We start from the raw sequence: 16,112 nt of genomic DNA, 5'->3' as shown, positions 1-16,112 counted from the left end.
CTCTCTCAGATATGATAAAGACAAGTTGTATGAATATCCATTTTTCACACTGATTGTACCGTAAGATATTCCATCATTAATGAGGTTTAAGATACGGCATTCACGTACCGGCTTCATTGAATTGTGCTCTCATTTCAGCAATCAGTTCATATCTTGAATGTGATGTTGTATAAATTGCTGAATGACTATTCCAGAAAAACAGCATGTTCGCTGGGTTACAAAAGATTCTCGTGCCTTACTAATTGTATTTTGAAGGATATATATATATATATATATATATATATATATATATATATATATATATATATATATATATATATATATATATATATATATATATATACAGGTTCTAAAATATTTTGGATTGTGCTCTGTAGGTACTGTACATAGTTATATATATCTGTTTGTATATCTAACCATCAATCAATCTATCTATCTGTCTATTTGCTTGTCTGTTATTGATCAGCTTTTGTGTATTTGTTCTCAGAATGTAACGTCGGAACACTTACCATACCATATTTATTGGAACACAAGGCAGCTGCATCTCCATCAGTCTGCTGAGTCTCCGGATCAGCATTTTAGATTAATTAATAGCATTTCCGGCTTTTTGGTCTCATTGTTTTCCAAAAACAGGGTATCCAGCGAGGGGAGCTTTTTCTTTCACTGCTTTCGAGTACAGAATTTTATAACAATGCGAGTCCTCTCCTCAGCCGTTGCGATTCTTCCAAGCTACAGTCACTAGTGGCCTTACAAGTGATATATGAGGTAAACCATTTTCGCAAATAATATCATATATAATTGTTCCTGCGCTACGGCTGGGAATTGGACTCGTAATGATACACCATTTTTGCTCAAAATTAATGAAAAAATAACCTCGTGAAGTTTCTCAAAACCTTGCGTGACACTCTATACTCTTCTTTCTGTTAAAGACTAATTTCCTCTTATGCATTAACACTATAAAGGATCTTGAGTCAGTGATAGCTTGACCGAGGAAGTTCTGTACTGTAGCTCTCGGAAGCAGTCTTGCAGGTACTGTGTCACTACTTGATTTTTTTTTTTTTTTTAAGATGTGAAAGCATTTTTAGGAGCGGCCCTGTCCACCTGTCTCTCACTAACGTGTTTTTTTCTGACTCGAGATGATTCACTTTCGTAGACTTTATCGATGCCCCATGTTAAGGCCCTGATTTTCCCGCATTAAGAACTAGTACTTTTGTACTTGTTACCAGGTTTACACTGCGGTTGAACAGTGTGCAATTGCAGTTAATATAAAGTTGAAAAACTGGGGGACAATCGATATTCGGTTCCCTCCCTGTATAAGAAATGAAGTAGACACGTGTTCTTCCTTCCACACCTACCTTAACTGTCGATGCTCATTATCCCTCGTAGTGAATGTCTGACAAGTTAGTACGGATACAACATACAGCTGGCAACATATAAACTTGGGACAGCATCAATGTGAACCAGAGGTACACTTGGTACACTTGACAACATTGACATAATCACATATTTGTTGGTGACACAGACCTGCATGAAGGTAGGTGTCAAATATTAGTTTTAAATGATAAGTAACTAATGCATGACCGTCGGAAATTGTAGCAAGACCTCCTTTTCACACAGACACTGTCATCCTGACTATTGGTCGCCACTATCCTCACCGCATAACCAGAGCTTAGTATTAATGTACTAAATAATTTTACACAGGTAGCATGGCCAGACAGTGTTTACTCGAAGAGAGGTGTATGGAGGCTGAAGCTAACACTTGCCAATTTGCATAATTCTGGCAAGGGTTAAGGCTCAAGCAACAGATTAACACATTTCATCACCATCATTATTATTATCGTTATTACCAGCCGCGATAGCAAAGCTGGTATTGTTTTCAGTGTGTGTGTGTGTGTGTGTGTGTGTGTGTGTGTGTGTGTGTGTGTGTGTGTGTGTGTGTGTGCGTTAGCATGATAACTTCGCAACCCCTAAAGATATCATCACAAAATTTGACAGGTGTGTAGTAGGGGGAAAATGGATCAAGAGTTCGAAATTGGTGTAAGTAGGTCAAGGTTTGTGTTTGTTACCACGGTAACTTCACAACCGCTCAAGATACCATTACAAAATTTTACAGGTGTGTAGTGGGGATGAAAATCTCTTATGAGTATTTTCAGTTTGTCTGTCTGTGTGTCTGTTACCACGATAGCTCCACAACCGCTCAAGGTATCATCACAAAATTTTACAGGTTTGTAGTAGGGATGAAAATCTCCTACGGGTTCGAAATTGGTGAAAGTAGGTCAAGGCAAGGTCATATTCCAAGCCGCGCTTGTTATGTATTGGCTCGTGGCTGGTGTGCTTCCTTCCCTTGAGGGGCCTCGAGTTATTATTGTTATATAACAGTAATGATAATAATAAAAATAATAATAATAATAATTATTATTATTATTATTGTTATATAACAGTAATGATAATAATAATAATAATAATAATAATAATAATAATTATTATTATTATTATTATTATAACTGGGAAAGCAAGACTAACGGAAAGAGGATTTACAGTACCATGTAATAATTTTTCCTTTTCCTTCTTATGAAGGTATACGATAAAATCACGAGTCTGAGTCAGCTGTTAATAAGAAACAATGAATCTTAGTTAATGTTACTATTCTTGACAAATATTATCTTAAAAAAGAAAAATATTTAATAAAAAATCTGGAGACAGTGAACTGAATAACTGTTGCACAGTTTGACATTATCAAACTGTATCATATTTTAAAATATGCAATGAAACATGACATCTACTGTATCCACGTTATTGTATATTTTCTTCTTTAGGCGCTGCTCGCAAGAGAAGACTATCGACTGCCAGAGCTTCGAGTGGTGTTTCAACGACAAACTGTGCCACCTGCACTCCGAGCACTTCCTTGATGTTATTGATGGTGGCGACTACCAGACCGGCACCTCATGTATCCACTTCTCTAGTAGGTTCATTACACACTCCATTTCACAGACATTTACATCATCATTTACACACAACTCACACCATCACTTACAGTCACTTACACCAGCACTTTCCTTACCACTTAGGCTACACCGTTTCTTACGCGCTGCCCATATCATCATTTGTACAAGCACCTACACCCTTACCCACATCACTACTCTCACCATCGCTTGCACCATTATTTAATCCTTACCCACAGCACAAACCACACCCTCACATCACTAACACCATCACCTACACCATATATGACACCATCTCCTAGCCCACTGACTCTCATTGACATATATATACAGTACGTCCACACATTTTGTCACTGTGAGTCCCGCTGACATATATAAACACGCAGCAAATTGCAAGGTCCCTAATTTGCACAATTTTCATATTTTGCACATGATTTTTGGTACATATACGCAGGACACCTTCCTCTACAAGATGCCAGGCAGGGTCAATGCCTTACCCCACATGACTCCCTCCCTGCACGCCATTGTCTTGGCAATTGGCCTATTACCAGTGACCTGGCCAGTAAAGACATGTCATGCCACAGTACGAAAATCAAGGCCAGAATGATTCCCCAATGGATAACAATGTGGAGGACAAAGTTTACGTAGCATTAGAGGAAGAAACAGTCAGAAATGATGATCAGGTAACGTCATCAAAAAAGGTCAGGCATGTTGATGTGCTGGTGAGTGAAACAATGCTTATATTGCATATATTACTGTGTGAAAACCAATATACTCTGGTACTACATATAAATTCGTACCAAATAAATAAATAAATACCGTTTATGAGTGGTGTGGAATAGTTACCCTCCCATAGAACTCGTTTTCTTTGGAGCCAGCCTAATAGAAAATGCAGTAAGGTAAGGGGTACTGCTACCTGTACTCAGTATTTTAAACCTCAGGTGAGCGATTTCTCTATGAATTTTCAATGTTTCTCACCAAAAGCGGAGGTTTGAGCCAAATTTTTTTTTTTCCAAAATTGGTCGGGACTGGGGGGGGTTCAGTGGTGGAAATACAGTCGGGATGGGACAGGTAAAACCACTTACAACTCATGTGTCATATTTCCTGTAGGTTCAGTTACACTGTCTTGCACCATCACTTACATCATTACAAACACCGTCACTAACAACATCACTTCCACGCCATTTACACCGTCACTTTCACCATCATTTATACTGTTATGCAGCATATTCTGGCCCCGACTCCTCAGGTTCAGATACGGTGTGGGCCTTGGGTTCTTTGTTCTTGACTGGGCCAGAGTATGCAGACAAGGAGGGGAGGCTCAAACACAAACTGATCAAATGCACATGTGTATTAAGCAAGGAACAAAATACAAAAATTACAGACAACGATATACACAACAGTGCATGACCAATCCTACACAGTACAAATATATTAAACAATACAGAGTAATATAGGTCACACTTACATTAACTACCACCACGATACAATACACATATGACACAGTACACTGGATATGTCTTGTTAGAACACATGTAGGAGTGAGGGCACAATAGGATCTTTAACACAGTCTATCTCGATATGAACATGCACGTGACATGGACGGGGATATTACCTCACTTTACAGTACACTTGCGTGACATGGACACAGCGCTATATCACTCATAATACACTCGCGTGACATAGGAGGGATATAGGCTGCCTTGTAATTCACTCACTCACTTGACATGAACGTGATGGTATGTCACTTGTAATACACTTATATGACATGGACGGGAGGTGACACTATTTCACAGTATTCTTGCATGACATGAATGCACCGGAATATTACACTCAGTACACTCGCGTGACATAGACGGGATATCACCATGGGATACGGTATATTGCACACAATAGCCTACGGGGTGGGGACACAACACTTGTACTGTACATCTGCTGAGTTAATTGTGTATTGAAGGGGGGGGGGGAAACACATGTGAGATGGCCGGGATTGGTGTCCCGGTACCAAGGATAGCATAGACTCTCCCCTGGGTCCACAACTTAGTATATGCTGAAGCTGCGATATCACTTAGGGTAACGTGGGTGGATCACTTTCCACAGGGACGTATGCTAACACCAGGGGAGGGAACATTGACAGGGGGCATAGACACAGTTCAGAGCACTTCTACTCATGGGTACAGGCGGTGAGTGGTGCTAGGGCACACCTGGGGCCACTACTCTGGCAGCCGCAGATGGTGTCTGGGAATGGGGGGCAGGCCATCAGGGGTGCGTTCCCAATGGGAGTCACTATTAGGGTCGCCTGGGGTCTGGGTGGAGCTGAAGGGCAGAATGGTGGTTAGCCCTTTTCTGGTGGGGGCCCTGGGAGAGTGGTAGCCCTCGGGACTAGGGCCAAACAGGGCCAAGAGGCACACAGCACGGTGCCTGCCTTTAGTCATGGTGGGTATCCCAGGGGCGGACCTGACCAGGTCTGGGCCAAGGGTTGGCCACTGGACTATCGTTGCCTCCCTGGAGCTGTGGTCTTGCCTAGGGGAGGCGACCATCAGGGGATGACTGTGGCCACCTGCACTGGGGGAAGTCCGGCAGCTGCAGTGGGTGTCATGGGGGGCTTGCCAACACCTGGGACTGCGGTCTCGCCTAGGGGAGGAGATCTTCAGGGGTGGTTTGCGGCCGCTCCCTCTGGGGGAGTTCGCCATCGTCTGTAGGTGATGAGGGTGATGCTGCAGCGACAAGATGCCTGGCCTTAGAGTAGCCTTGCCCTGTCTGGTCTCTGGCAGGGTACCTGTGGGGGAGCGGTCTCCACTCTCCGTACAGGTGGGGAGGGGAGAGGGACGTCTCTCTCTGCCACAGGAAGGGTGGGCAAAGCAAGAGGCATTGCCCTTGAAGGGAACCTCCGGAGTCATGGAGGGGGAACGACCAGTGGTCTGCTCCCCTACTAGGCAGGCCTGACGGTCCCTGACGGAGCTCTGTGCCAGGGAGCTAGAGGGAAGTCCGGAGGACACCCCTTCAGCCAGGCAGATCCGGTGGATACCGTCTAGGCTCCTGCCCAGGGTAGCAGCCGAAGGAGATCTGGTGGACACTTCTTCTGGTGACTGCTGTCCCGGGGATGACCTGAGGGGGAGGCCCATAGGGTCTCCTGGTGGGCGCCGCAGGTCCGGTGGACATTACCCTCCTGCTGTCGGGGAATGATGCAGCTGGGAGACGATGGGTAGTCTGCCCCCTGGTGGTAGATGCAGTGGATGCCACCCCTAGGCCCGCCGCCCTCCTGGGGAGTACCAGCGAAGGTCATCTGGGTGACGTGCCAACGTGCTGGCTCCCGGAGGTGGGTGGCAGAAGGAGGACAACTGGTGGTCACTCCTCCTACAGTAGATCCGGAGGACACTACTATGCCACTGCTCCACTGGGGTAAAGTAGGACGTGAGGCTCCGGTGGAGTCCCCTCCTCTTTTAGAGGCAGATCCAGTGGACACTGCATTCAATTGCCTACATGGGACTTGGCTGTTGCAAGTCCCACCCCAATTCTGGTGAGAGCTTGCTCCATCAGAGTGTAACGCACTCACACTGAATACGGCCTGGTGGTCCAGCTGCATAGGAGAGGGGCGTCGGGTCGCTAGGGATGTATGTCGTTTCCGCTCGGAGCGCGGAAATACCTCCCCATTGTCTCCTTGTGGGGTGGGGGTTACCTCCATATGCCCTTCTTCTGGGGTGGTGGTGTCGGGCTCGCTCCACTGAGCGGATATTTCACATACCATCACATGTATCTGATATGTCCAGTTCTCATGGAGGTTCACCAAAAGCTACTGACACTGTTAAATCATAAGTGATGCTATCACTAAATCATTGGTTACACCATCACCCACAACACTAACACCCTTAGTTACAGTACACCTCAACCCTACTTGAACTGTGATCCTGACAAAAGTTTGTTTAGGGAGTTTAGGCATTGCTGTCTACATTCATTTATGACTCAGATCTGGTGACGGATAAGAATCCACCCTTACTTTGGGTTTCTATGTGAGAACACTCTGTTACAGAACATAGGACATAATATGGAACATCATTTTTAGCAGTGTCCTCTAATCTCAGCAGTATAAATCATGGTGCTGATTTTAACAGTCATAATGCACCCTAACTCGACCAAAGTGAACATACCTGAACATTTCTTGAATGCAACCTAACTTACCTACGATCTAAGCTTAACTTAATCTAAGTGAACCTAACCTAACACAGCCACAACTTATCCCGTTCAGAACCCAACCCTAACACAGCCAGAACCCAACATGAGTAATTCTATCTAGAACCTAACTCAAGTAACCTAACCTAACAGAGCCAGATATTCAGCGAGAGCTATCCAGTTCATTCTAACCCAGACAAACCCATCATTATATTTACAAGTTAACCTTCTCTAACTTAACTTTACATCCTAACCTTAACCACCCTGTCCACAATACAAATTAACCCAACTCACCCCCACCCATTTTCCAAATTTAATCACACCTATCTAAGTCTAACCTCATAGATTAATTAAGTCAAACCTAACCTAACATTCTAACCAAACTGAACTCAGTCTCAGTTTACCGCAGCTATCCCTTCCAGAACTAATTAAAACCAATCCATCATACTTAATCTACCCTGACGTGAAGCACTTCATCAACAATCTAACCTAACCTGACTGGTCTTATTTAACTTAATCTAAATTCAAGCCATTGTCCCCACCTTCCCTCTGCACACCTCACTACAAACCACTAAGACTTTCAATCGGCACTCCAGCCACAATTTCACCTATTCTAATTAATTCAATCTAACCTGACCTACCTCAGTCACCCTCCTTATAACCACCAGCACAAACCGACAAGATCGGAGAGCGAACAGAGCAGCCATGCAAGAACGACGTGCTACCATTGCCTGCGACCCGTTGATGGGGGTAACCAGCCAGCCACAGTCTTCCACTGCCCAGAGGATCTGGGGGACCATGGTTTGGTTTAACGTAATGGTGGGGTATGGATTCATCAAACGCCAGGATACTGGCGTTGATATTTTTGTGCACCGCCAGTCGATCATTAAACCAAACCTTCGGCACCTCCAACGCTCCCCTGGTGATGAAGAATCAGTGGAGTTTAGTCTGTTTGGAACCCCCAAGGGTCCTGAGGCCAGGGATGTTACTGGGCCGGGCGGTGTTGCTGTGCAGGGTTCTACCCATGCACAGCAGTGCTACACGGCCTGGGAACGTCAGGCCAGGGATCCTGGAAGCCCTGAACAGATGAACCTCGTCATGGAGATGTGTATCGCGATGGCAAAGGCTTTTTGTGGGGATGATAAGAGGGCTTTGCGCATTCTTCTCCCAAAGATCTTTGAGGAGAATGGGCTGCCTCGTCTTATCATCCCCGAGTGCTTTGCCCGCAATATACACCCTGTCCCTCGCTGACGGGAGCATCAGGCTCACCCACAACCAACACGACCTGCTGCTCCTCGTCAGACGCCGAGGAAGAGGCTTAGGCTGGAGGCCCCCCTCAACCGACAGACAGTCTCTCAGATAACTGACCCGGACCCAGACCTGACCAAAGCTACGACTACAATGACGACCACGGCGGAAGTCCACCAGCCGCCAGCAATGTCTGAGGAGGAGCGGGACTCATCTGACACCGCCTCCATGGCCGAGGAAGCTTCGACTGGCTCCTTGACCGAGGAAGAAGTTGGTGAGTCCCCCCCTCCTAGACAGAGGAGGACACTCCATCTCACCCTCCCATCATCGATCTAAAGGATCAGCTAGACGTAGCCTCCTATAGACACCTCTGGGCTCTCAGCGCTCACACCCAGTCGTACCAGCTCGGAGAAACAACGTACACCACTCTTTACGATCTGCTCCAAGCTGCTGACCGAGATGAAGACATAAGACCTGCGGTGATTGTCAGGGGGGAGGAGGTGCGTCTAGCCGATCTTCGAGCATTTTACCATATGCTCCCACCTCGACTGGCCCCTTAGATCGTCGGTGGTCCACGGTGGGGGAGTGCATCCAGTCTGTACAATTATTCTGGCTGGCCTAATGCCCCACGTTCGTGGCAATGGCCATTAATCATCAACAAAACAAACAAACAAAGACAAGATCCATGTTAGCATTGTACAATGAGATTTGGGCATCTCAAATGTTCCCAAACCCATGGCACTTTGCGCACGTCATACCGATACCCAAAGAGGCTGGTCGTCTTATGAATCCCACTTCATTTCGTCCTATTGTGTTGACTTCTTATCTATGTAAGGTCATGGAACGAATGGTTAATAATAGGCTTCTTTTTGTTTTAGAATCAAAGAATTTGTTAAATGATAAAAAATGTGGCTTCCGTAAATACAGAAGTTCACTAGATCATTTTATGAATTTGGAACATTGTATTTCAGAGGCATTTGCCAATAAAGAATTCATGATAGGGGTGTTCTTGGACATCCATAAGGCCTATGACTTGACATGGCGACACAGTATACTAATGAAACTCTGTGCTTATGGTTTAGGAGGAAATTTGCCTATTTTTATTTCAAATTTCTTAAGGGACAGGACTTTCTCTGTCAAATTGCCCCGTAATGTAACATCGGATATATTTATCCAGGAAAACGGGGTGCCACAGTGAAGTGTGCTTGGTCCCACTTTATTTAGCATTATGATCAATGATATTCTGTCAGCAGCTCCCATCCCCAGGAATCTTAAATACTCGCTCTACGCTGATGATTGTGCAATATGGCACTTCCCATAATGCACAAATTTTGGCTGGGCGGATTCAAGCGGCCCAGACTCCGTCCACCAATGGGCCTTGTGGTGGGAATTTAAGTTTTCCATCCCTAAGTGTGCTGCTGTAGAGTTCACTAATCATAACGTACCTAATCTGTGCTTAACTTTGGATAATCAGACGGTACCTTTTCGAAATTCTGTCAAGTTTTTGGGAATACGTTTTGATCATCATTTGAACTTCAAAATTCATGTTAATAATTTGCTTGCTCGTTGTGATAAACCGTTAAATGTCCTCAAGTACCTAGCGGGTACTACATGGGGTGCCAACTGAAAATCCTTATTAATGGTGTATAAGTCCCTTATTCGATCGAAGCTAGACTATGGTGCACAGGTGTATGGCTCAGCATCCGATGCCACGCTGAAAGGATTGGATGTGTTGCAAAATAAATGTCTGCGAATGTGTCTTGGAGCTGTCTGGTGTACCCATGTAGCTCATATGGAAGTGGAGGTGAATGTGCCTCCCCTCCGTATTCGCCGTGACCACCTGGCCTTGTCCTATGAACTAAGAACAATTCGGAAAAGTAAGATTGACAATGTGGCCTGTACCCCCCCTGCGTTAATACCACCATCTTATGCGGAGGGTGCATCGGCCACTTGCTGTTCACCTCCACTTACTGACTCAGGAGCTTGGTGTGGACCTCAGTGACTGTGACAAGTTGGTGATTAAAAATATAGCGCCTTGGGAGCCACCCGGCTTTACTGTTGATGTATCATGGCTCCCAGCACCTAAGACCAAGGTGCCGAAGGCGGAGGTCCACCAATTGTTTCGTAATATCATCATTCGTCACTTGGGGTCCCACCACTTGCACACCGACGGCTCCAAGTCGAGTGAATGTGTGGGTGCAAGTGTGTGGTCGACTGAATGTGCCCTCAGGTATCGGTTGCTGACTCATACATCTGTGTTTACCTCCGAACTTTTTGCTATTGACAAAGCCATAGACTATGCTCTCAATTCTAGGCATGACTCATTTGTCATATTTTCGGATTCAAAATTAGCCCTTCAGGCAATTGCACCTTGTACTACGGACTCTCACGAGATCCTGGGCCGCATCGTTAATAAGTTGCATTCATGCAACAAGTCATTCACGCTGATCTGGGTCCTGGTCATTGTCTTACCTACGGGAATGAGCAGGCTGACTTACTTGCAAAGTCAGCTGTAGAGTTCGAGGAGACTTGGGACGTTCCTTGTGATCTATGGTCGAGTCTCTCTCTCGGAAAGAAAACAATAAATCTTCTGTGGCAAGGTCAGTGGACCAGACTAAATATTCGAACGTGTAAGCCGTACCTGGGCGACTGGGACACTGCCAACCGTCCCAGTCGCCTGGAAGAAAAATGTTGGCTCACTTGCAGCTGAATGCCACCATGCTTACGCACATGAAACCTTATATGGAAAGACGATTCCCACCGCACTGTGACATCTGTGATGCTTTGTTATCTATCAGTCAAATCATGCTGCGATGTCGGCGATTTATTCGTGAACGTGCATCACTTATAAATTACTGCGGCGCAGCAGACATCCCCTTCACCCTTTCCACCATCCTGGGTGATGGGGACATTGTTATGACTGATAAATTGATGGCTTTCTTGAGAGAGACAGGACTGATAAGAGTGATGTGACTTTTTTACTATATGGTTTTGGTTTTTATCGACTGTAAATATGTATGTATTGTACTATTAATTAGGGTTGACAGTTGACATATTTGAAATAGTTCCTCCTTCAACTGATCTGTTTCTAATATTGATGTCCTCTACATTAAACCTCGTTCCTTGACTGACAGTCACCAGCTGATGAGTGTAAGTGTGCAATATAGAAAGGTATTGGGCACTTGCAGTCGATGGTGGACTGTTGGGCGAGGTCCTTCATTTTTTGTACATATTATGTAAATACCTTATACCATCTTGTTTAAGTTATTCTAATTAGGGCCGACAGCTGATGTATATGGAATGTTCCTGATTCGTCTGGTTCTCTTTCATATATTGATGTCCCCTATATTAGGTTGTGCCTTGACTGACAGTCACCAGGTGATGAGTGCAGGTACAGTATGTAATGTAGAGAGGCATTACATATCTGCAGTCGATGGTGTTCTCTTGGTCGAGGTCTTTTTACCATTAGTTTAGGTTTAGTTATTTGTTTCTTTAGGATGTAGTAGAGGTTAGCGATTTGTCAGTTAGGTGATTAGTTTCAGGTTATTTAGATTAGGCATTTTTATTGAAAATATAAGGTCAAAAAATAAAAAATAAAAAATAACAATAACTAAAAATAGAAAAGAAAATATATATATATATATATATATATATATATATATATATATATATATATATATATACGTGTGCTTGAAAGTGTGTATGTTTATATGCATGGATGTGTGTGTGTGTGTGTGTGTTTTACATATATATATATATATATATATATATATATATATATATATATATATATATATATATATATATATATATATATATATATATATATATATATATATATATATATATATATATATATATATATATATATATATATATATATATATATATATATATATATATATATATTTGACCTTAATGACCAGGGGCTTTGGCCCCAATGGTCGATAGGCCTAAAAAAAAAAAATGATCTGAAAATCACCCCTTACATCATCTTGAATTTAACTTTTCATTCATTAAATTCACCAAGCTGAATCTAATCCATCCTAACTAAATATAACAACTTGGTACGAATGAAAATAACCTAACCTAACCTACACCAATTAAATATCATCTTAACTCAGCCTTGTAAGCTTTGCTCAACTAACCTAACTTGACCTATCATAATATATCTTTACTTAGCCAATTCAATTTTATTTTATTTAATTGACATGATGTAACCTAGTTTAACAATAGAGCACAGTTTATCTTAATCTAATCTGACCTAACCTAACCCAGCATACCAAATCTAACCTAACATCCTAAACTGATCAGTCTAACCTAAACTAACTTAACCTAACCTAATCCATTCTAACCTGATCCTTAACTTAAACTAACGCAACGTAATCTATCCTATCTTATATAACATAAGCCAATCCTTCCTAACCAAATCTAGCTTACTATCTAGCCTACCATAATCCAGTATCACCTAACTTCACGTAATTCAGTCTAGCCGAATCTAGCCAAAACAGGCAAACCTAACCTGACCCAACTCAGCCTAACTCAGTAACTTAACGCCAGCACAATCCCATTTCTCCGCAGGCAGCACGGACCAGATCTTCACCCGGTACCCAAACCAAGGGCTGCCCAAGTCCCAGCACCACCTCGTCGCCAGGCACACTTCCGCTGAAGCCTGTGCAAAGTACTGCATAGAAGGTACACACTGGGACAATAGTTTCTTTACGCTTTTGGCGATTCGAATTAGTGAAGTGAGATTCAAATATTTGCACTCAGTTTCGCAATATCTCGCCAGCTTCTGGTACAGTTTCGAGGTAGTGTACAGGGACTGTTGATTGCAGCTGTACGTGATTAGGTGATGTAGAGAGTCCTAAGAGGGCGTTCAGGGGTGTAGATGGTGATAGGTGGGTGTAAGGTGATGTTGATTATGTCAGGTGAGCGTATGTGACATAAGTGGATGTAGAGGGGTATTAAGGGGCATAGTGGTGTATGTGAATATGCAGGGATATAAGTAAGTATAAAAAGATGTAGGTGGACGTTAAGTGGTGTAGGGGGGTGCCAAGTGGTGTACGTATGGTGATGTTAATAAGGTGATTTTATGGGGTCTAATGGTGCAGGTGGATGTATGGTGATGTAGACGTATCTTGTAATATACGTGTAGGTGTAGAGTAGTATAGGTGGGGTTACTGCGGTGTATGTATGTGTGTATGTATGTATGTATGTATAGTTATACGGTGGTTTAGCGAGGGTGTGAAGTGTTGCAGGTAGTTCTTCAGTTGTGTTGGTGGGTCGGGAGAGGATGTAGGTAGGTGTAATATGGTGAATGTGAATGGAATATAAGCTCTGTACAGCCACAATTCAAAGAAGCCTCTCCCCTCCCCCCACCTCCGGGGAGACCAGATTCATTAACGTACTTAATACAATTGCAATGGTTGGTAAAGGTGGCAGCAGCCCCTCTTTAGCATCCCATCTGTTTTATTTTGGCAATATCAAATCAAGAAAATAATAAACATGCTGATAAGCCGGTGGGATAGTAAGGGTAATGAATCTGGACCACCACCTACCCACCTTGCCGGTGGTAAAGATAACGTTGATGAATATGGCTCCCGGGGTGTGTGTGTGTGTGTGTGAACGGTAACGTTTCTTTGGACCGTGGCAGTACACTTGCAGAAGGGTGTAGGTGTGGCAAAGAGGCCGAAGTAACCGTAAGGGAGTACTCTATATTATTATACAACTGGTGAGTCAGAGTCTGTGGGCCGTACATATAACACTGGGAGGACGAACGTGTAAGCTAGATCCATATCGTGACATCCAAGATTCCCTGCACCCTATGTTCAAAACCAGCCCATAAGTGACTATCAGAAATTGAGGTTTCCATACACCATAGCTGTTCAGCGAGCAGTCATCATATATTATGCATACACCATCGCCCTCCCATCTTTAATTTATGGCTCATCTCTCTCTCTCTCTCTCTCTCTCTCTCTCTGTTTTTCTTGGTTCTTTTAAACATAACAACATACGTTAAAACATTAAAACAGAGAATACAACACCCAACCATTTGACTTAACCCTGTGACTCTGACAACCGACCGACTTCTCCAAGAATCAACATATTTTATCCTTGCCTGGCCCTCAACCCATTTACCAGTTTGCTTCAAACTGGAAGGCAACTGCTTTGAGGTGACTTTGCCCTGTGAATTATTGTTGTCAAAATCTCTTCATCCTTTTATGACCTTCAATCCCCTAGCCAACTTAGGTCCAAATTAAAGAAAAACTAGGTCATAGGTCTATCCTTTGACCATGACCCTCGACTAATTGTTTTAAAAATCGAATAACTTCATCCATATCTCAAACCATTCCAACTTTTTCTGTTTAAATCGAACCAAAACTCTTGAAGTTGCCCTTACCATGTGACCTTGACCTTTGACCTGTTGTTCTCGAAACAGTTTGTCAACCCCAGGGAGGACCCTAAACCCTTCCACCAAGTTTAGCCCAAATCGGATAAAAAATATTTTGAGTCATTTTGTTAACACACACACACACACACACACACACACACACACACACACACACACACACACACACATACACACACACACACACACACACACACACACACACACACACACACACACAACACACACACATACACACACACACACACACACACACACACACACACACACACACACACACACACACTCAACACACACACTGACACACACACACACACACACACACACACACACACACACACACACACACACACACACACACACACACACAAACAAATAAACAAAAAACAAGAACAGATAAATACACACCCACACAAAACACACACATAACACCCACACATAATACACACTCAAACAAAAACACAGACTCAGAGACAGACAGAGGGCAGACAGACAGATACAACCAAACAAAACACAATAACGCCCACACACAATACACATACACACTCAAAAAAAACACAGACAGACAGACAGACAGACACACACACACACACACACACACACACACACACACACACACACACACACACACACACACACACACACACACGTGGTGAAGCACACTCTCTCAAGCACCCATGCACATGCACTCCTCTCTCTCTCTCTCTCTCTCTCTCTCTCTCTAGTGAGGTGGACCAGGAGAGAGAGGAGCAGTTAGCGAGAAAGATTGAAAGTCGAGAAGCTGAGGATCAAAGAAATAGCAGATGAATACAGGACCAAAATAGGGGAGGTATAGAATCAGTGAATTGGAATGAAATGGATCTGTACAGCCTGTGGAATGCGTATAGGGATTGCTCATTTAGGAATGCTAAAGCAGTGTGTGGTGTGGCAAGAGAAACAACAAAGAAGAAAGATACGGCATGGTGGGATGAAGAGGTTAAGAGTGGAGGAAACGAGGAAGAAGTGGCTAGAGTGGTTAAAGGATAGGGGTTCAGTTGAAATGAGAACTGAATATACTGAGAGGAAGAAGCACGTAAAGAGACTAGTGAAGAGGAAAAAGAAGAAGGTAAATGATGATCTAGGAAGAAAAATGAATGCAAATTACTCTGAAAATAGGGAGTTATTCCGGAAGGAGGTGCGGAATGTAGCAGTGACAGCAGAAAGAAACTTGAAAGTGTGAAGGATGTAAGTAGTAGATTATGAACACATGGGGATGAAGTAAGGACCAGATAGAAAGAATACTTTGAAAGCCTGATGAATGGGAATAGAGAGAGTAGAGCCGCTGTAAACATAATTGGTTT

The 16,112-nt window shown here is 43.5% G+C and overlaps 1 protein-coding gene across 1 annotated transcript in view; it reads left to right on the top strand.

Moving 5' to 3' along the window:
- Positions 1–16,112, top strand: part of LOC145399104 (uncharacterized) — a 199,442-nt gene that overhangs the window by 165,134 nt on the left and 18,196 nt on the right. Inside the window, exons 22-23 of the mRNA XM_080271850.1 lie at positions 2,817–2,962; positions 12,942–13,055. Coding sequence (XP_080127976.1) covers positions 2,817–2,962; positions 12,942–13,055 — 260 coding nt within the window. The remainder of the gene's footprint in view (positions 1–2,816; positions 2,963–12,941; positions 13,056–16,112) is intronic.

The sequence above is a fragment of the Coenobita brevimanus genome, chromosome 47, assembly GCF_032717465.1.
Source record: "Coenobita brevimanus isolate Jiangsu-jjx chromosome 47, ASM3271746v2, whole genome shotgun sequence".
In the NCBI taxonomy this organism is placed as follows: domain Eukaryota; kingdom Metazoa; phylum Arthropoda; class Malacostraca; order Decapoda; family Coenobitidae; genus Coenobita; species Coenobita brevimanus.
This window is presented reverse-complemented; position numbering and strand designations above follow the sequence as displayed.